The sequence below is a fragment of the Chrysochloris asiatica genome, unplaced genomic scaffold (assembly GCF_000296735.1).
Source record: "Chrysochloris asiatica unplaced genomic scaffold, ChrAsi1.0 scaffold00011, whole genome shotgun sequence".
In the NCBI taxonomy this organism is placed as follows: domain Eukaryota; kingdom Metazoa; phylum Chordata; class Mammalia; order Afrosoricida; family Chrysochloridae; genus Chrysochloris; species Chrysochloris asiatica.
In genome coordinates this window covers 1,115,750-1,139,333 of record NW_006408529.1, presented here as the reverse complement: position 1 = coordinate 1,139,333, position 23,584 = coordinate 1,115,750, and the positions used below count along the sequence as shown (strand labels likewise).

Here is a 23,584-nt window from a genome sequence, read left to right as displayed (position 1 = left end):
CTTAACAACAACAACAACAACAGGGTTGGAACTGACTAGATGGCACTTAACAACAACAACAACAACACACTCTTCTATAGACTCCTGGTGTGGTGCTATAAGATAAGCACTGGACTGTGAACCACAAGGTTGGCAGTTCAAATCCATCAGCTGCTCCTCAGAACCCTATACAGGGTCGGTATGAGTCAGAACCAATTCGACAGCACTTAACAACAAATTGTCTTCTCTGGGGTCCTAGTGTGGTACTGTAGGATAAGCACTAGACTGCTAACCACAAGACTGTCAGTGGTTCAAATCCTATACAGGGTCACTATGAGTCAGAATTGACTCCATGGCACTTAACACCAACAACCGTCTTCTATACCACTTAGATTTTATTTTATTTTTTACATTTGTATTAAATAAATTTAAGAAAAAAACAACTTTTTATTGTGAATTGAGTGAAGGTTTACAGAACAGATCATTGCATTTGAATGACTGCAATCCTCTCCATGTACTATCAGTTAACCATTGTTGTTAAGTGCTACAGAGACTGTTTCAACTCAAAGTGACCCTGTATAGGGTTTCCAAGTCTTTAAATCTTTTGTGGAAGCAGATTGCCTCATCTTTCTTCCATGGAGCAGTTGATGGGCTCAAACCAATGACCTTGTGGCTTGCGGTTTCAGCATTTATCCTATGGAGCCACCACGGCTCCTCAGTTAACAGTACTTATTACCTCTGTTCACCTGAACTCTTACCATTCCCTGTGTCTTCCTCTACCTTCATCTATCGTCTACTAATCTCTCTCTAGTACACTGCCTTCCCTATCACCCAAGTTAATATTTTTCTTCCTTTAGCCAGTGAATAATTTTCCCTTCCCTCCCACCCCTAGTAGCCATCAGAGAATGCTTTTTTTAGCAATTTTTTCAAAATCATGTGTGTTTTTTTAGACAGAAAACTGAGGTTGCATGCCAACCAGGTAATCTGAACTTTAAATAATTAGCAACTTCTTCAAAAAGATAACCCTACTGCCACTGAGTCAAATTCAATATAGAACAGAGTAGAATTGCTCCTTAGAATTTCAGAGACTAAATATTTACAGGAATATACAGCCTCATCTTTCTACTGAAGAGAATAACACCTTGGAATCACCAACCCTGAGGTCAGCAGTGCAATGCTTAACCCACTGCACCTCCAGGGCTCATTTCAAAAAAGAAAAGAAACCAAAAACTCTTTGACTTTTGGTAAAGCACAGGGAAGACAAAATGGTCCCCATAAAAGTAGGTAATAAAAAGCAGCCACAGATTCAATGTTTCCTTAAGCCCAGAAGTGGAGCATGTGATCAATAAGGACAATGGATTGATAATTTACTGCCCTCAATCTCCATCTTCCCTTCGTCTCTCAAAGTTTTGTTATAAGTGCTGAATTCCATCACTTTTCTCATTAGAATTTATCTTATATTCATCTATATCCAAAAACTTGTCATAATACAGGATTAATAATTATAGTTAACTGTGACAATGGAATGGAGTCCTGATGTGGCGCTGCAGGATAATGCGCTGCACTGCAAAGTCAATTTGAACCACAGGGTCAGCAGTTCAAGCTCACCATCCACTCCTTGGAAACCCTATACAGGGTCACTATGAGTTGGAACTGACTCGATGGCACTTAACAACGACAACGGGATAGGAATGGCAGTGACATAGTAGGTAAAGTGCTCGTTTGCTAGCCCAAAGCTTGGGGATTAGAAACCACCATACTTTCCAGGGGAGAAAGTACAACAGTCTACTGCCATAAAGATTTACAACCTTTCCCGAGTAGCAGCAACACCAGAGATGGAGGCAGAGATGGGGACATGGAGAGAGGGAGCAGCTGAAGACTCTAGATTCATGGAAAGAGAGGGACTGAGAGCTGGCGGCCAGGAGGCAGACTAGCAGAATGTGCCCTTTGGTGGTATAAATTATTATATATGCCTGAATGTTCTTTTTAAAAAGAGCTAAAATGAATAGAGAGAAATACTGTTAACTGATGGCACATGGAGGGGATTATAATTATTGTAATGAAACAAGGTGTGTGATTTGTTGAATGTAAAATTGATTATATACTCTGTGATCTTTTACTCAACTCACAATAAAAACTTATAAATAAATAAATAAAAGATTTACAACCTTGGAAACCCTATGAGTCAGTTCTACTCTGCCCACATGGGGTAGCTATTAGTCAGAACCAACTCCAAGGCAACTAACAAAAATCATTAATGATATCCTGTGGAAAGAAGGTAAATAGATAAATTAAGAATCCATCTGCTTCCACATGTAATGTAATTACTAAAGAAATATAAAAAAATCTTAAAAATATTGAGGGGATAAAGAATATTTATTTGTCTATTGTTTTACAGTATCTAAATAAGGGAAGTATTCATACAGTACCCTAAAGTACTGTCTCTTTAAAGGCCTCTATCTCTAAACCTAATTGAATGGTAAATGTTTTGGTTGGTTGGTTGTATGCTGTTGAGTCAGTTCCAGTTCATAGTGACCCTATGTAGGGGTTTTCAAGGCTACAAATCTTGACAGAAGCAGAAAGCCTCATCTTTCTGCCATGGGATGGTTTGTAGATTTGAACTTCTGATATTGATGTTAGCAGCCTGACTCGTAATTCATTCCATTACCAGGTCTCCTTTGTAAATGTTAAAGGATTTTTTAATTTCCAATGATGATTCCTAAATTCTCCCATCTTCCCATCCTCCATCACATCCTTAATTTGCTACTTCTTTCATTTAATAGGAAACCATGAAGGAATATTATTTCAACTCATGGTGACAAACCTCCCTTTCATTTTCAACCTGGATCTAGCTAGGCATAGCTCATATCTGAGTGTCAAAATTACCAGTGTGGTTAATACATCTCCCATCCAGTTAAACTTTTCTTTTTGTCATTACCTTTACTGGCATCTCACCATGACTGAAAGTGAACTAACTGTCTTTGTCTGTTGCATACACATACCCACACACACACACATGTTTTTTCACATAGTCCTATATAGGTACGCTGTGGGCTAATGCATGAGACTGCAAAGTCATTTGAACTGCAAAATCAGTGGTTCAAGCTCACCAGTTGCTTCTTGCAAACCCTATAGAGGATCGCTATGGGTCAGAATCGACTTCATGGCACTTAACAACAACAACAACCCATATATACAAGGAGATTTCAAAGCTTGTCAAAGAATTCCATTATCTTGTTATTTTATTTCTCTGTGAACTTTTCCTTGCATGATGTACAGCCAGTTACCAGGCTATGCAGATTTGATATATATACAACTCATAGTTATGAACCACCACTATAAACCCTATTATATTAAATGTTTGAAGTACATACAATAATTCATAATAACAAATGGGTATTAATTTGTGATGCATATGAAAATATTACTTTTATATTACTGTGTTAATAATACTGTGTTAAAGATTTTAGTGTGTTTGAAAGTGTTTCTTTAATGTTTTTTATATAGAGAGAGGTAAACTATATACTATATAATAAGACAAACATTTGACTAAGTGACGTTAGATACAAACTATACCAAACTGTTCTGATTTAGGTACAAATTTGACTTAAAGACAAACTTAGGAGCAGAATTCATATTTTCAAAATGGTGGGAAAATCTTTTCAAATCTTGTTTGAAATAATTTTCTTCATATTTTAGTAGATAATAAAAATCAGAACCATGTTCTGAGACCTGAATCTCTGGGAGGGACAGATGAAAAATGGGTTTTCAGTTCAATTTCATTTGTTACTAGGTTAATACAAATAAAAGTTACTAGTTAGTATAAATAAAAGCAATCATAGAATTTACTATAAAAAATGATAATGCTTGTATATTCTATGCAAATTAGTAAAGGGCTATAATTTACCTCATTCCATTAAATAATACACACATATTTAAAGTTCTGGGGAGTGAGCGGAAACTTACCTCCCGTTACAAACATCCCAGGAGCACTGGGAACCCAGGCCAAGCATTGCACAGAAGCTGCCACACTGGGAAAATTAAATGTTGTAATGCAGTAAAGTGACTCAGAATCAACTAGGCGAATTCCATACTGTAAATTAGCCACAAGAAGATAATCAGTAGATAGAGGGTCCCATTCCAGGGCTGTAACTGGATCTTCTTCATCTGTCCCTTCCAGAGATTCAGGTCTCAGAACATGTTTCTGACTTTTATTACCTATTAAAATATGAAGAAAATTATTTCAAACAAGATTTGGGAAAACAAAACAAGACCATTTACGTTGTATTACTGTTCTTCTCTGTCCAACACTGATTTCAGAGCATTTAAGATGAAAAGCTGGAAATCCTGTGCAGAAGACATAATTGATATATGAATTTAAGCAAATTACAGTTTGTCCCAATGATGAAAACCAGACTGAACTGCTTTGCTTTGGCAACCTCTAGTATTTTGAAGGTTTTTCCTATTAACTGTTAAAAAGCTGTTAGAAGTCACTGGAGTTTGTCTATGTTAGAAATGAACCCTGATGTCGCAAACAGACACTCGGTAAAACCAAAAAGCATCTCGGCAAGGCAAAAGTTGACTTATGCAGAAGGGTGTTTAGCGACACAGGAACAAACCAGCAAACACACCTGACAGGCAGTTTGCTTGGGTTCTATCCCTGACACAAGTCGAAGGCTGTGTCTCGCTCACCCCATTGGCTAGGGCTTCTAGCGCACAGTCTTGTCCTTACCCGGTTGGCTGATTCAAACTGCTAAGGCGCACATTCTTGTCCTTACTTGGTTGGCTATTTCAAATTGCTAGGGCAAGCATTCTTTTTCTTGGTTGGTTACATCAAATTGCTTAGGAAGCTTAAGGAAGTTTGAAAGTCCCTACTCACTTCAGGACATAGTAAAAATATACAAGAAAGGTCATCTTAATAAAATAAACAGGATTACAATATATTTGAAGAAAAGGCACTCATTCCCACATCTACAACTACAAACTTCATTAAATTGAAATGGCACACTGCCTAGGTTTAAAGCTTAGTTCTACCATTTACTAGCTTTGTGGTCTTGGACAAGATACTTTGTAATTTTTGTTAAGTGCACCGAGTTAGTTCCGACTCATAGCTGTATAGGGTTTCCGAGGAGTCACTGGTGAATTTGAATCGCCAACCTTTTTTGTTCAAACTGAATTTATGGTCCAGTGCTTAGCCTACCGTACCACACCAGGGTTTCTCTATATAGCATTTTCTTTATTTTTTTAAATGGAGATTATGATAATACTTACAAAGTTGTTTTTTTTTAAAAAAGAGAGTTTATGTAAAGTGTGGTTATTGTTGTTGTTAAGTGCCATCAAGTTGGTTCCGACCCATAGCGACCCTATATAGGGTTTCCAAGGAGCAGCTGGTGAGTTTGAACCAAGGACCTTGTGGTTCAAATCAACTCTGCAATCTAGTGCATTAACCCACAGCACCACTCCAGGACCTCATCAACATTTACTGTTGTTACCTTATGTCATTTATGATAATCATAAATACAAATAAGGCAGCCAGAAAAATAGAATAATGAAACAAATGGAATTAAATGAAACAAAGGACCATCCATCAACCCTCTTGCTTCTTCTAAATCATGTACACAACTGTCACAATGGAAAATACTTCTCCGGGATATACCACATGGCGATAGCAATGAGGCAGTTCTCTCTTTTCCAAAAGAAAGTTAGTGAAACAATGAAATTTAAAGACTGCAACTTTAACAGAAAGTGTGAATTAAGTATTATGAACTTTAAAGGAAAAGTATATTAAGAAAATAACACAATCGAAAGATATTATAGCTTTCTCTGCAATCCCATCACTATATATTTTATGAGTGACTTCAAAAAGATCGTGGAAAAATCTCATTATCTCTTCACTCCTTGTTTCCACAAACTTTTTGAAATTCTTAGTAAAATTAAGGGGAAAAGTTTTCCTTGGGTACATAACACCTTTGTTAAGTAAGTTGGAATCCTGTGGTCTTTTCTGGGATTTACTTTGTCCTAACATATTGTTTTTTAAATATAAGGTGGGCCTTAAATAAGTAGTCTTTTATTTTTAATGTTTACAAACATCATCGAAAAAGATGAGAGGTTTTTTTATTTGAATTTATTAAATTTTTGTACATAACTTTCAAGAAAAGATTTTTTACTTTTCCAAAATAAAAAAAGATCTCCAGAGCAAACCCATGGCTGCTTAGCCAATTCTGACTCATCACAACCCTATATAGCACAGAATGGAACTGCACCATAGGGCTTCTGAGGCAGTAAATTTTTACAGATGCAGACAGCCTCAACTTTCTTGCATGGAACAGCTAATAGGTTTGAACCGCCAACCTTTCATTAGCAGACCAATGCTTTAACACATTGCTCCACCGGGGCTCTTTTCCTCAAAATCTGATAAATTGATATTAGATATAATATACAGTTTTGAAATTATCAAAGCTGATCAAGGTAGAAAGAGATTTTTTTTTTTTTAAATGACTTTTAGCCAAAGCTAAACTAACTCTTGGGGAGTGGCTCCATACATAAGCACTAGACTGCAAACCACAAGGTTCACCAACATCGAGGGAGAAAGATGAGGTTTTCCACTCCCATAAAGATTTAAGGAACTCTGGTAGCATAGTGGTTACAAGTCGGGCTATTAATCTCAAGGTCAGCAGTTGTTCTGAAGAAAAAAGATGAGGCTTTCTGCTCCCATCAAGATTTACAGCCTTGGAAACCCTATACAGGGTCACTGTGAGTTGGAAATGACTCCACGTCACATAACCACCACCAACACCAAAGATTTAAAAGCCTCAGAAACCCTATACAGGGTCACTATGAGTTGGAACTGACTCAAAGACACTTAACAAAAATGACAACATACTGTTAATTAGTAAACTTTGGCTATGTACATGAGTGTGCTCACATCTATAGTTTACTAAAAATATTTCAGCATGTAAAAACAAACAAAACAACACCCATACAAAACATGGGAAATTCTGCAATATCTTTGTGATTAAAAATGTCTTGATTATGTTGCTTCAGAACTCTGGATTTATACTAAAAATTATAATGGATTATCATTTTGTCTTCTCTCTTGTGTCCTGACTTTTTAAAATAAAAGACAGAAAAATGAATCTATAAAATTTTATACCCAGTCATTAGAATGAGGCAATAAACAATAGCTAGCAATATTTTCTAATTTATTTATCATTTATTACTTATTATATATGCTCTATTTTATCATAATAATTCAAACAATATATATTATCAGGTAAGAATAGAAACATGATATGAATAAGTAAATAAAAAGATTAGGTTGACAACTTCTAAATTTAAAAAAAATTGGGGCCAAGGGATAGTTAGGGTTAAAAAAAAATTATGTATTTTTAATAAGTGCTTTTGAGTCAGTTCCAACTCAAATCGACCCTATATAGGGTTTACAAGGAATGGTTGGTGGGTTAGAACCACCTACCTTGCAGTTAGCAGTCCAGGACTTATTCGAGATCTTCAAACCAGGACTCCACATAATGTATAGTTGTTTAAAATCTAAAGCTGAGCAAAAATTTTGATTTTGATATAAGCAGCCAAAGCAAAAAGGAAGAAAACATGAAGGGTTACACACTTCATAGTGTCCATAGGATAAAAATGTAACAAAATTGATCAAATTAAAAATGTGATCAGTCCTTTTCCTAGAATTCAGACAAGAAATAATAGTCTCCTGTGTTTTCAAAAGGGGACTCAAAAAAGGACAACATCATCAACAACATTTCTAAAACAAAATAATACCGATTTGATTAATGCATGTAGATTACGAGCTGGGTTGCTAACCGAAAGGTCAGTAGTTAGAATCTACCAGTTTCTCCATGGGGGAAAGAATGAGGCTTTCTGCTCCTCTAAAGCTTTACAGCCTTGGAAACCCTATTTTCTATGCTATTTTATATTGCATATATTACATATATATATATTATATATGTATATATAATATATGCATATGCTATATCTATATTACATATATTATAATATTTTGCATATATTATATTTTTTATGCTAATGTATTGCTATGAGTGGGAACCAACTAGGTGGTACACAACCACCACCACCACCACCATGAGATAAAACCAAGGTCAATTGAATTATGACCATTCTATTTTAAAGGGGCTCTGGTGGCACTGTAGGATAAGCACTGGACTACTAACCACAAGATTGGTGGTTCAAACCCACTAGTTGCTCCATGGGAGAAAGATGAGGCTGATGGCTCCCATAAAGATTTAGTCTTAGAAAACTTATTGTTATTGTTAAATTCAATCTAACTCACAGTGACACTGATTAGGATTTTTGAAGAGTGGCTGTTGGGTTTGAACAACTGACCTAGTGGTTAGCAGTCCAGTGCTTATCCTACAGGGCCATACTCCTAGAAATCCTATGTAGGGTTGCTACTGAGTTGGCATTAACTTGATGGCAGTGGGTTTGGATTTTTTATTATAAAGTTAAAAAAAAAAAGTTCTCTTTTAGTCTGACTTGGTTTAAGAATACAATTCAAATTAGGTAAAACATTAGGTCCCCAACTCTTTTACATGAAAATCCTACAGATAACATGGAAGAAAATGGCACATTATAAGCTGTAAGGGAGAAGACCTAGAGCCCAGATGGGTCACCGGTTAAGACCTCCTACCTTTCAGTGTTGTTGCTGTCAACATTGTTAGATGCCATCAAGTCAATTCCAAGTCATAGCTACCCTGTGGACAATAAAATGCAACACTGCCTAGTCCTTGACTATCATCACAATTATAACTAGGTTTGAGTCCATTATTGCAGTCACTGCATCTGCCTCCCAACACACATATATAAAGATACAAACATACAAGAAAAAAAACAAAAACAGTTTAAATATCACTTAAACTGCATTGTTTTCTCTTTTTTTCCCCTTTATTCTAAGGATGTTTTGATAAAAAAAACCTAGTAAACCAAGAGTGTGAGGTCACAGTCTCTTGCCAGAAACTAGAAGGCAGAAACTCTCTATTGTTAAGTTAAGGGCAGGCCATTTGTGATGACATTTGTCATAAAGATGGTAAGATTCAGAACTCCTCAGGTAAATTAAGAAACCTCATTTTACCAATATTAACATTAAAAGTCTCAATGTGTCAAACTCACAATTCAGAATGCAATGTCAGAATTAAAACTGTAGTGTTTTCTTCCTGATCTGTGAGTTCATATATACATAGAAGGAAACCTACAGGTCTGTGCTTTTTATTCATACATATTAATTGCTAAATAAATCCTGAAGAAGATCTTGCAAATACAGAAAAATAACATTTGATTAATTGATTTTTAAAAAACCAACAAAAAACCCCACTGCCATAGTCGATTCCAACTGATAACAACCATGTATAATTTCTAAGGCTGTAAATCTTTACAAGAGCAGAAATCCTCATATTTCTCCTGCAGAGCAGCTGGTGAGCTTGAATTGATTAGAGATGCACAAAATTACTTTGTTTAACAAATGGAAGATTGAGTTATTGGAAAACAATGGCCTCTTCCCAAAGCCACATAGTTCAGCTTGCTGAAATATTGTACTTCTATCCTGATGCAAATCAAGGAAATAGAAAAGCAAAGGAGACCTTGGTTCTGCCTTATCCTTTCTATGCTAAAATAAGCATGCAATGCCTCAATGTTTTATGTCTTAAAGTCTTCAAAAATGTTTAAAACTAATAATAAAACAAAAAATAAAATCATACAGCAAAAGTACACTTAAAGTATGAAAACAAAAGCAAGATATTAAAACACAGAACAGAGATAGAGCTATGAGTTTTTATGACACCCAGTCAATACAAAAAAAGTAATGAAAAGAAAGAGCTTTGAGTTCTTGAAGCTGAAGCTGAAACCTAGGGTATATATTAAAAACATTTAAATATAAGAAGAAGGTTAAGGCACAATGTTGCTGTTGTTTAGTGCCATCGAGTCAGTTCTGACCCCTAGCAATCCTGTATAGGGTTTCCAAGGAGAAGCTGGTGAACTTGAACCACTGACCTAAAGATCAAACCAACTTTGCAGTCTAGTGTATTAACCAAAAGTGCCACACCATGACTCCATAGGCACTGGTTAAAATGTAAATACTATAAAACTGGTTTTACTGTTATAAAAATAAATATAGCATAATTATCAAGAAGAAGATCTGATATGGTAGATGGAAAAAATAATACTTATTTTTATATTTTTAAAAAGGAAATAATAGATACTATTTTAAATGTATTAAAATTTCAATGGCCCTACTTACCACAAGGTTGGCAGTTCAAACCCACAAGCTGCTCCTTGGAAACTATACAGGATTGCTGTGAATTGGAACCAACTTGACGGTACTTAACAACAACAACAAAGCTACTAAAAACATCATTTTGAGAACTAAGATATGCCTACTCCCAGAAGCCAAGTTAATTTTAATCACTGCATATGCATGGAAAAGTTTGACTAACAAAGAATAAAGAAGACCAGACAAGAACTGATATATTTGAATTATGGTGTTGGTGGCAGACAAATCCATCCTGGAAGAAGTACAGCTAGAATGCTACTTAGAAGTGAGGATGATAAGATTTTTATCTCATAGACTCTGGAGGAACCCGTCCCTGGAGAAGGGTCAGCAAAAAATAGGAAGAACCAATGAAATGGACTGACATAGTGATTGTAACAATGAGCTCAGACATAACAATGATTGTGAAGATGGTTCAGGAACAAGCAAATGTTTCGTTCTGTGTACATAGGGTTGCTGTGAAAGGGAACTGAATAGCATCTAACAATAGCAATATATATATATTTTTAATTTAGAAATATCTTCTAAAGTAGGCTTATTTGAATTTCAGCAATTTCTTCAGCTCAATTTCAATTTATTCTTCTATTAATTTTAGATATGTTGAATGTAATATGTTTTGTGAAAGTAGCGACTCTATTCCTGAAAAAGCATTTCCATCCATTGATCTAGTTGGGCAGTAATAGAGAAGCTAGGTGGTATAAAAGCATGCTTTCCAAATGTTAACAATGATTATTTTTGAAGGGAGAGCTATTCAGGACATTTTTCATTTTCTTTATGATACTTTTTCTCTATTGTTAAAGTTTTTTTTAAATGAACATAAACTAATTTCCTAAACAATTTCATTCAGCTAGCTTGATTAACGAAAATGGGTTAAAGGGTTGTCATTCCTTATGATGTGAAATTCAAAGACCTTGTTAAGGAGCTAAGGCATCAGAATAGTATTTTTACAAGCAGGTGGAAAAACATTTTGGAGTAGTATCAGTATGTATGTCTTTGTCTCTCCAGGTTATTTTCTTAATCAAGGCAAAAGATTAAATAATTGATTTGAAAAGTAATATGATACAAATAACTGATTTGGATTACATCAAGGTCAAATTTGCACAGCAGGATTTAATGTACTACAATGCCTTTCAAATAACATTTACATCAAATCCCTGGTTTGGCATAAACGCAATACAAGATAATGTAGTATTTTAAACCAGTATTTTAAAATGAGAGTTCTAATAATTTGGCTTTATTCCATGGAAATACACATCATATATGCCAAGAAAATAAAATTTTAAATTAAATTCTTACCTGGTTGAAAAATTGATAAACTTCCATCAATATGACCAAATGCAACTTTCCCTTTTTGTTTGGTATGCCATCTAAATATGCTAATATCAGACAAGAAACTATGGGCTTCTTTGTGCACGGTCACTCCACTGTCAGGTCCTGAGATGGTCCAAATTAACAGTGGACCTCTGTGGGAAGCAAAGGCCACAGCATCATCGGCATTCCAGCACCAGCTAAGAGAGGCAGGCATTCCTGGAAGAAACCAAACATAGATACACCATAGCGAGATATAGTAGATGACTGTACTATTAAATATTACGTGCATTGTACATTTCTAAAATACAAAGATATGTTGTTGTTAATGAATCAGTTTAACGCTGTATAGTGTTTCCAAAGAGAGGCTGGAGGGTTTGAATTGCCAACCTCACAGATAGGAGTCCAATGCTTATTCTACAGCACTACACTAAGACTCCATGTATACATGATGTTGTTAAATGCCACTGTGGGTTCCAACTCATAGTGACTCTGTATAGAATTTCCAGGGATTGAATCACCGACCTTGAGGTTAGCAGTCCATTGTTTATCCTACAGTGCCATACCAGGTAGTATACAATAAAATTCCTGCTTTAAAGCACTTAAAATACAAATTGAAGCGATAAGGATTACATGTATGAAAAATTAAATGCTACAATAAATTTTTTAATAACAAAAGTTAGTGTTACAATCTGTGTCTTGTTAAAGCTTATGGTAAAATCTTAGCTTTGCATCAGATAAAATAATTCACCTTACCTCTCTGAGCCTCTATTTCCTCCTCTGTCAAATGGAGACAACAATATTGTTGACTTACCTATGTTGCATGAATGTTAAGCAGAAGAAATATAATAATACATGTAAAAGAACATTTTAAATTATTATAAGGTATAAGTTAATTGTTAATATTACTACTATTACTGTGATCAAATAAATCACATATAAAGTATTATGATAAATTTATGACTCAAAAGAGGTTACTGAAAAGCCTGAACATGGATGCATTAGTTGACTGCATCAGAATCATTTACCTAAATCAGGGTATTAGAATATACAAATTTAAGTCCCAGGAATCTATCTTTAACAAGCTATGTAATTGATTTTCATGTGCAAAAGTGTTTACATTTGATTTACATCTTAAATGAAGAGTAAAATTTAAATATATGGGATGAATAGCATTTGCCAGGTAGAAGAAATGATATGAACAAAGATACACAGTTGAAAGTTTTGTTGACAGTAAGTTCAGTATGTGTCACTAATCTATAAATTCTTCAGAGGTAGAAACTGGAAACCTAATGCCTAGTTCAGAGACTGACATATAATGAAAACTCTATTAATACCTAGTGAAGAAATACATAAATAAGTTCAAAGAAAAAGCTGATGTGTTTTTTTTTTTAGTTTACATTAGCAGAGGTAGAACTTCCCCAATAAGGAATAAATTGCATTCTGTATGAATTCAAGCACCATAATACAATTGAAATCATGAAATCATAATAGCAAACACTTTTATAATGACTTTAATATGAAGCACTTCTTAAAGCTCTATAAATGTAGACTCATAATTCTGCTAGTAATATTCTAGCAAGTTGTTATTGTTGTTGTTAGGTGCTGACATGTGCTGTTAGGTGCTGATAATCCCAACCCACAGTGACCCTATATACAACAGAATGAAATTCTTTTTCAAATGTGCTGCCTCCATGGGCAGTGACTACATCCAAGTAAAATGAAATCCTTGTCAACTTCAGTCTTTTCTCTATTTTTCATGATGTTTATTGGTTCCGTTGTGAGAATTTGTGTTTTATGTTGAGGTGTAATCCATCTTGAAAGCTCTAGTTTCTATTTTCATCAGTAAGTGCTTCAAGTCCTCTTTGTTTGCAAAAAACAAGGTTGTGTCATCTGCATATCACAGGTTGTTAATGAGTCTTCTATCAATCCTGAAGTCATGTTTTTCTCCTGGTAAGTAGGTACTAATATTACTCACTTTTAGAGTTTTGTTGTGTATATGTTATTTCCTGAAACTTATTATTGATAAATTTTTCAAGTTGGTGACAATTTTAACATTTTATACTTAATCAAATTAATATTCATGTTTCTTTAAATAGATTGTTTGATTACTATAAGAAAAAAGAATGAAATGGAAAATACAGAAGAATGTTTAAGGTCAAATGCTGGAGGTGGAAGTTGAAATACTAAGAAAAAAGTTGAATTAATGAACATTTATAGCTAGGTTGAAATTCTAAAAAGAAGAAATGAAGGTGCTGTGGGTTAATGAACTGGGCTGCAAAGTCAGTCTGAACTACAGGTTGGCAGTTCAAACTCACCAGCTGCTGCTTGGAAACCCTATACATGGTTCCTATGGGTGGGAACCAACTCGATGACATTTAACAATAACAAGATTTTTCAAAAGGAATTATTTAAAATGAAAATGATCATATTTATTTATAATGATATTCTTTCAGATAAAATATCAAAGCTATCAACCTTCAAGTTAAAAAAGACATTTGGAAATATAGCATGAGTAACTTATTGATATGCCCTTTTAATATTGTTAGAGAAAGAATAAAATTAAATTTATCAAAATTATTACATTTTTTTAATCATTCCACAACTTTTAATAATAAAGACTTATTTTAATTGGATATCAAATGGCAGAGTAAATTATGGTGTGGTGGTGGTGGTGGTGGTGGTATGCCGTGGAGTCGGTTCCGACTTACAGTGACCCTATACAGGGTTTCCGAGGCTGTAAATCTTTACAGGAGCAGAAATTCTCGTCTTTCTCTATAGGAACAGATGATAGTTTTGAACTGCTGACCTTGCGGTTCACAGCCTGCTTTGTAGCCACTACGCTACCTGCGCTCCTTACATTATGGTGTACAGAGTTAATATAATATCATCAGTTTCACAATCAAGGCAGATTTATTCCTTCTTCTGGAAATCCATGGTAGTTTCACTATTCTTTTCCTACACCGTTATTCAAGTGCATTAATTCTTCCATAGTCCTTATTCATTGTCCATCTTTTGCATGCATATGAAGCTATTGAAAAATCTGTTTTGAGGTAAGTGCACCCTAATCCTCAGAATGACATCTTTGCTTTTTAACACTTTAAAGGGGTCTTTTGCAACAGATTCGCCCAGTGCAGTACAATGTTTGATTTCCTGACTGCTGCTTCTCTGGGTGTTGTGCATCCATGTAAAATGAAATCCTTCTCAACTTCAATCTTTTCTTGGCTTATCATGATATTGCTTATTGATTTAGTTGTGAGGATTTTTATTTTATGTTGAGGTGTTGTAGTCTTTGATCTTCATCAATCTATACTGAAGGCTGTAGTCTTTGATCTACATCAGTAAGTGCTGCAAGTCTTCTGCACTTCCAGCAAGCAAGGTTGTATCATCTGCATATTGTAGGTTGTTAATGGGGTCCTTCTCCAATTCTGAAACCTTATTTTTCATATAGTCAAGCTTCTCAGTTTATTTGCTCAGCATACAGATTGAATTAAGTATAGTGAAAGAAAACAACCCTGAAGCATACCTTTTCTGAATTTAAATCACTCAATATGCCTGCCTCATGATCTATGTATAAGTTCTGTACATAGGCCAATGTACAGGTCTATGTATAGGTTCTGTAAATGGTGACCACAATTAAGTGTTCTAGAATTCCCATTCTTTACAACATTTTCCATAATTTGTTATGATCCACACCATCAAATGTTTTTACATATACAATAGAAACATTTTTCTGGTATTTTCTGCTTTCAACTAAGATCTATCTCTTTTTTGCAATGATAGTCCTCATTCCACATCCTCTTCAGCTTGCATTTCTGGCTGTTCCCTGTCAGTATACTGCTGTAAACATTTTAAATTATGTTCATCAAAATTTTACTTGCATATTATATTAATGTTATTGTCTGATAATTTTTGCAGTCCATTGGATCGCTTTTCTTTGCAAGAGGCACAAATATGGATTTCTTCTAGTCAGCTGTCTTCCAAATTTCTAGGCATGGACAAATGAGTGTTTCCAGTATTGCATTTATTTGTTGAAACATTTAAGTTGGTATCTATCAACTCCTGGACTTTTTTATTTATTTTGTCCATGCAGTGTGGCTTGGACTTATTCAATACCTCCTGGAATGGTTAAACATCAACCAATTCATTTTGGTAGAGTGATTTTGATTATTCCTTACATCCTTCTTTTATGCTTCAACATTTTGCCAATAGAATTGTTTGATAAATCAACTCAAGGTTTTGGTTGTTTTTTTGTTTTTTTTTTTCAATTCTTTCAGCTTAAGAAATGTGAGTGTGGTTTTCCTTTTGGTTTTCTAACACTAGGTCTTTGCATATTTTATTATAATACTTGACTTTTTCTTCTCAAGCCATCCTTTGAAAGCTTCTGTTTAGTTCTTGATGTTGTTAAGTGCCAATAAAGAGTCAATTCTGACTCATACAAATCCTGTATAGGGTTTCTGAGGAGCAGCTGGTGGGTTTGAACTGTTGACCTTGTGGTTCTCAGTCCAGTGCTGACCCTACAGCACCACACCAGGAGTAGAAGCTAATAATGAGTATTTATATATCACAAAGTTTTGTATCGAAAGTAATACAGCTTTTTCCCAATGATGAAAATGAAAGGGCAAATGTTAATTGCATCAAATGAAATTTCTGAATAGCTTGCTATTAAAATACTTTGCTCAATGACTCGAGCACACTTGGCTCATTATAGCATATTGAAGGTTATTAATTGTTGTAAGAAATTTGTTTTAATTTCATATACTCACACAGACACAATAATGGGTCATGATATGAATTCTTGCATTCAAAAAGTTACTATTAGAAAGTTTGACTACTTATAGAAATAAAAATATCTCATTTAGCAAAATAAAGTAAATACAGATACCTTTTGTACTGTTGAGTTTAGCAATGACTTTTTGTTCTGCAACATTCCAAATGATCACTAAGTTATCAGTACTGCCACTTGCAAACAAATCTGGGTTATGTGGACACCAAGAGATAGCTGTGATTGTTTTTTTATGTTCAGACATAATTGCGTGAAGTTTAAACTCATTATAACGATGATCCAACTAAAAAAAAAGTACAAATAAAGTATTTCAGTGCTACATTTTAGACAATACAGTGCCTATCAAATTTACATGATATAAAAAAAACTACATATAGGAAAGAAAATATACTTCATAAGGTAAATAAGGACACATTTCAAGACTTGGTCTATTTTCAAAGGTATTCAAGTATATTCAATCATCTGAATCAAATTTCAAATTAAGAAAGAGAAATAAAACAAAATTTTAAATAAGTAAATGTTTTAAAGTTAAATATGCAAAATAATTCAAAGAGCTATTATATTTTCCATTGCAATATCAACTTTTGAAGGTAGAAATGGGTTTTAGAATAATTTTTTCTTTATCAAGAACAAAAAAAGGTTAAATGAACCAATTGCTTAGTTTTATGTGGTGCTGTGGGTTAATGCACTGGACTGCAAAGTTGGTTTGAACCACAAAGTTGGTGGTTCAAGCACACCAGCTGCTTTTCTGAAACCCTATACAGTGATGGGGCATCAGGTTGTACTTTTATATGTAAATAAATGAAAGGAGTAACTTCAGTTTACCTATTTCTTTTGGGATTAATTCCCCATTAATTAGTGGAGAATATACAATAAAGAAAATTACCAAATGAATCCTTGAAAATCTTATGCTATGTTTTCACTCTTTACAAAGCAAATTATCCTCAGGACCACTGTAGAAAGCTTAAAACTCTCAACTGAGAAAATCAATGTTAAAGTTTGTTGTAGTTACTCTATCATTTTAAACATATTTGGGATAGTATTATAGACACCATTTTGTTGTGGCTGGTTTTTTTCCTCACACTGCTATTGAGTCCATTCTGACTCATAACGACCCAGCAAGACAGAGTAGAATATGAGATTGCATATGATATTAATGAAACCGTTCCATCTGTCCTTATAGGCTTCCCAAGGTAGTAATCTTCATGGAACCAGACTGCCACACTTGTCTCCACTGGAGTGACTGCAGGTGGGATTGAGCCACTGACCTTTTGGTTAGCAGATGAGCACTTTAACCACTGTGCCATGATGACCCCCTAATTTTTCCTTTAATGTATTATAAACTATTCAGAATGTTACTGGAAAGAAAAAGCTTTAATTATTATTGTATTATTTTTTAGAGCCCTGGTATGAAACTTTAGGATAAGCACTGGACTGCTAACCACAAGGTTGGTGGTTCAAACCCACCAGCGACTCAATGGAAACCCTATTCAGAGTTGTTATGAATTGGAACTGACTCGATGTCATTAACAACATGCTATTTATTACACTTTATTTAACCATATGTTGTTGTTAAGTACCATGGAGTTGGTTCCGACTCATAGTGACCCTGCGCAGGGTTTCTGAGGCTGTAAATCTTTACGGGAGCCGAATGCCTCATCTTTCTCCTGGGGAACCGCTGGTAGTTTTGAACTGCCGACCTTGAGGTTAGCAGCCCAATTCGTAACCACTACGTTACCAGAGCTCCTTATTTAACCATATACTTGAGTAAAATCTTAACTCTTAGCATGGCCTTCAAAGGCCCTACATGATCAAACCACTATTCTCTTGCCGACTTCATTTGGTATCCTATTCCTTCTCCTCACTCTGACATTCTTATCTCTTTAACACAGCAAACTAATTTCTGCTTGTAATTTCCTTGGCCTTGAATGTGCTCCCCAAAAGTTTACTTATGGTTACTCATTCTCCTGCTCTGGTCTCAATTCAAAAGCAACTGCTCAGAAAGAAAGTATGGCCACAGTTTCTAAATTAATATCTCTCTCTGTAACATATCCCATGATTTATTGCCTTATTGTCTGTTTTTGATAGCCTTTGTAGAATACATTTTCCTCCTGGACTTCTTACTGATTTCTTTGTTCATTTATTTATTTAATGACTTCTCCCTCCATTCTAATGTTATAAGTTTCCATGAAAGAACATGCCAAGTATGTTAGTAGTAGCATTCCTAGTGTCTACCAATGCTTGGTCAATAGATATTATTCAATTAATACTGTTGAAAGAAGGTACCATTATGCTATTGTTTAGTGTGTAATCAATCTTTCATTTTTTGCTATCACAACTAATGCTGCAATGAACATTTCTGTATATAAAATTTTGACTGCAGATTTAATTATTTAAGGCTTTCTCTAATTGTTATATCTCCTGCTACTTGAACTTCATTTATTTTAAGACAAATTTACCTGAAGGCATTATTAAAGATAACCTAGGATATACCAATATAATTGCCATCTGATTAGTACTGCCATTATAATCATTTTAAGTTGACTTATTTTAATCCATAAATTAATTTGTAGCACATTTAGGAATAAATAGGTTTTAAAATTTTATATTATTCAGTAATTCAACTCACAGTTATGCTAACTTTTGTGCGTTGAACCACTTCAACCGAGACAGAAGTTTTGACACCAGATGAGTGGCAGAGGAGCAGTAGCAGCAGAACTAAGAGTCAGCGCATAAGACAATACCGTGGGATGCCCAGTCCATGGAGTAAGTGAAGCTGAGTGACTTTGGGCAGGAGGTTTGCTTGCAGAGTGGGGTGCCTGCAGGTATTTAATTGGGGGTGCTAGACAAAAGTGCCTTCAGACTGTGAATTATGGTGGAATAGTGTGCCCTGTGGGCATTTATTAGCAGACCTAAAAGAGCTTTGTAACATTGGTTGGGCAGAGAGAGGTCTGCCTTTGGGTATAGCTGAGAAGAAGCTGTCTTAACTGGAGGAACTATGCCCTGAGAATTTCTAGTCCTGAATTGTAATCTGTCAACTTCCCTAATAAATTCCATAAATGTGAATATGGTGCCTGAGTTCTATGTAGCTGGTGCAATGAATTATGGAACCTAGTTGAACAGAGTGTGAAGTAGAAGCAAAAGTTTGGTAACATCATTTTTTGCAGTTACTTAGAATACAGAAATTGAATAGAGAAGGGAGTCAATGATAATTCTCACATTTCTGGTTTGGATGAATGGATGTTGTTGTTGTTAGATGCCATTGAATTACTTCCAACTCATAGAGATCTATCTACAACAGAATGAAACACTGCCCATCCTCACAATCGTTATGCTTGAACCCACTGCTACTGCCACTGTGCCAATTCATATCATTGGGGGTCTTCCTCTTTTTTGATGACCCTCCACTTTAGCAAGCATGGCATCCCTCTCCAAGGACTGGTCTTTCCTGAAAATATGTCCAGAGTATAACAGAAGAAGTCTAGTCATTCTGATCTCTAAGGAGCATTATGGCTAAACTTCTTCCAATAGATTTGTTTGTTCTTCTGGCAGTTCATGGTACTTTCAATATTCTTCTCCAACACCATAACTCAAATATATAGCTCATGATATACAAGATATTGATTCTAGTCTTAAGGAGAATGACTTGAATTAGGATTCAAGATGCATATGGCACATCTCTATAGGCACATTCAGGAGGACATTGACTCTATAAATTGGAAACTAATAAGAGATGCCTAGATATATTATAAGAAGAAAATGTAAAATATAAAGGTTTTTCCACCAAAAATATCTCAAAATGTTAAATTATATAATGATTCCCAATGGACTACTACATTCTTCAGCTGATACACAAATGTTCTGTTATTACTGAGCAGAGGTTTGAAACAACTAATAAAATGAATTCTTTTTAGTTATACTGCAGTCTAGTTAAAGACAATTAAAAACTATTTGCTTACCTTTCCTACAATGGGGCTCTTTAATTCTTGAGAGATGTCGATGAACAGTTTATAAAACATTATAAAATTAACATTTTTCTCAATTAATAAGTATTTTCTGAATCTGAATTATAAAACCAATATAGCAAAAAAGCAGAATATAAATAGCAATAAAATTATAGTATTATGCTTTTCATGAGCTGGGAATTGAACAATAGATGACTTTAACAATAGATGATAATTAAATAACAATTTTATATCACAACATTAAACATTGGAATCCATCAGTATAAATGTTACCTGATAAATATAGATGGCCAGGGTGGCACAATATGCAAACCTGTCTCCATGGGCAGCACATACATCTTTGTTCCATGGCTGACATCCAGCTGGCAGCAGTCCCACTTGCCTTACCTGGGACATATTTGCCTTGAAAAATAAATTTGAGAAACATCAAGGATTTCTGTAATTTAACAAATTACCTATTCATTGTTTTACATCTATGTTCTCCAATATCTATTGACATCAGACAGATTTAAATTAGCAAAACAAGAAATTATCAGACGATGCATGACTACTTAGATTTGGTCAGAAGACTAGGACATACACATGACATGAGGAGAATGAAGTGAAATAGAAAGTGTATATAAAGGGGTTTTAAACGTTCATTGAAAAATTCCATTATCCTTTAATTCCATTTTTTCATGAACTTTTTGAAACCCCTTATGTTCTATTTAAATATTGGGTACATGCTATCAGGAGAGACCAGTTCCTGGAGAAGGACAATATGCCTAGTAAACTGGAGGGTGAATACAAAACTAAAAGACCCAAGATTGACAGACACAGTAGCAGCAACAATGAGCTTAAATAAAAATTGCAAGCCCGGGCAGTATTGTATTCTGTTGTGCATAGAGTAACTATGAGTTGGAATGACTTGATAGTACCTAACAATAGCAATAGTAGACCTTGTAGGAGTTCTAGTGGTGCTGTAGGATAGGTAACCTCACTAACACAAGGTCAGCAGTTCAACCCCACCCCCTGTTCCAAGAGAAAAAGATGAGGCTGTCTGCTCCCATAAATATTTACAGTCTTGAAAACCCTAAAGAGAGTTGCTATGAGTTAGAACTGACTGGATAGCAATGTGTTTGGGTTTTTTTTAAGTACCACAAAGGAGCAGGGTTAACAATATTGTTCATTATTAAGAGGACATTGAAGAAATGTGAAAACTCATTAATATCTAAATTTAAATTACAGCTATGAAGGGAGAAGATTTCATCGCAATAAACAACGCAAGCTGGATATAATGTAATGTAGCAGAAAGCAGAAAGGACCAAGGCTGAAGGTAAGGAAACAAGAATTGACACCAGTGATGCACCAAGTGTAAGGATCACTGGTAGTGCTGAGGAATCAGCAATGGACTGCTAACTGCAAGGTCAGTGGTTCCAATCCACAAGATGATCAGTGGTAGAGGGATGAGGCTGTCTACTCCTGTAAAGATATCCTTAGTCACTGAAAACATTATGATTAGCAGTGGAATACTGTCAGCAACAGAATATTGAATATTGACACATGATACAGAGAACCAGAGTATTGTCAGATATAGTGCCAGAAGATTAGGATCTCAGGTTGAAAAGCACTCAAAATACAACTGGAGAAGAACAGCCTCCTCAAAGTAGAGATGACCATGATGGCATGATGGAGTAAAGTTTTCAGGACCTTCATTTGCTGATGGGGCACAACTCAAAATGAAGAGAAACAGCTGTAAATATCCATTAATAATCAGAACATGGAATGTATGAAGTATGAATTTAGGGAAATTGGAAAATACAAAAAAGGAAATGGAATGCATAACCACTGATATCCTAGGCATTAGTGAGCTGAAATGGACTGGCATTGACCATTTTGAATCTGACAATCACATGGTTTACTACGCCGGGAATGACAAATTCAAGAGGAATAGTGTCACAATCATCATAAAAAAGAACATTTCAAACTCTGTCTTGAAGTATAATGCTGTCTGTGATAGGATAATAACCATACACTTACAAGGAAGATCAGTTATTATGACTATTATTAAAATTTACACATCAACCAATAATGACAGTGATGATGAAATCAAAGAATTCTACCAACTTCTTTGATCTGAAATTGATCAAACATGTAATCAAGATGTACTGATAATTACTGGAGAATGGAATGCAAAGGTTGGAAACAAAGAGGAAGGATCCATAGTTCGAAAATATGGCTTTGGTGATAGAAACAATGGTGGAGATCGCATGATAGAATTTTGCAAGTCCAATGACTTCTTCACCGCAAGTACCTTTTTTAAACAACATAAAAGATGACTGTATACATAGACCTCACCAGTTGGAATACACAGAAATCCAACTTACTATATCTATGGAAAGAGACCATTGAAAAATTCCATATCATCAGCCAAAACAATGCCCGGTTCAGATAGTGGAATAGATCACCGATTGCTCATATGCAAGTTCAGGCTGAAGCTGAAGAAAATTAAAACAAGTCCACAAGAACTAAAACATGATCTTGAACATATCCCTGAATTTAGAGATTATCTGAGAACAGATCTGATGCATAGACACTAAAGACCAAAAATCAGAAGAGTTGTGGAATGACATCAAGAACATCATACAGGAAGAAAGCAAAAGAAGGCAAGAAAGGAAAAGACCAAAATGAATGTCAGAAAAGATTATTAAACTTGTTCTGCAGCATAGAAATGCTAAAGTCATTAGAAGAAATGAGGAGGCAAAAGAGCTGAATAGAAAATTTCAAAGGGCAGCTCAAGAAGACAAAATGAAATATTATAACAAAATGTGCAAAGATTTGGAGTTAGAAAACCAAAAGGGAAGAACATGCTCAGCCTTTCTCAAGCTGAGGGAACTGAAAAAAAAAAATTCAATCTTGTCTTGAAATATTGAAGGACTCTATGAGTCCTGATGTGGCACTGTGGGTTAATGTGATGGACTGCAAGGTCAGTTTGAGCCACAAGGTCAGCAGTTCAAGCTCACTAGCAACTTATCAGAAACTCTATACAGGGTCATTATGAGTAGGAACTGACTTGACGGCACTTAGCAACAACAACAACAATGGGCAAAACATTGAATGATGCAAAAAGCATCAAAAAATGATGTAGGTAAAACCGTAGGTGTAATCCTGATCTCCAAACAGAATCTTCTGAGGTAGGAAATTTCCACTTGAAAGGACAAGCAGACCAGCCTGGAAAGGCTAGAAGAACAGAAGATACTT

At 35.0% G+C, this 23,584-nt stretch overlaps 1 protein-coding gene across 2 annotated transcripts in view; it reads right to left on the bottom strand.

Annotated features, from left to right (window-relative positions):
- Nucleotides 1–23,584, bottom strand: part of WDR17 (WD repeat domain 17) — a 117,671-nt gene that overhangs the window by 73,180 nt on the left and 20,907 nt on the right. The window contains exons 2-5 of one of the 2 annotated variants that reach the window (XM_006834410.1): nucleotides 20,618–20,746; nucleotides 16,479–16,662; nucleotides 11,582–11,812; nucleotides 3,946–4,197 (exon numbers count right to left, since the gene is read on the bottom strand). In XM_006834410.1, coding sequence (XP_006834473.1) covers nucleotides 3,946–4,197; nucleotides 11,582–11,812; nucleotides 16,479–16,662; nucleotides 20,618–20,746 — 796 coding nt within the window. Of the gene's footprint in view, nucleotides 1–3,945; nucleotides 4,198–11,581; nucleotides 11,813–16,478; nucleotides 16,663–20,617; nucleotides 20,747–23,584 lie in introns of those variants that run through there. The other variant, XM_006834411.1, reaches the window with a different exon arrangement.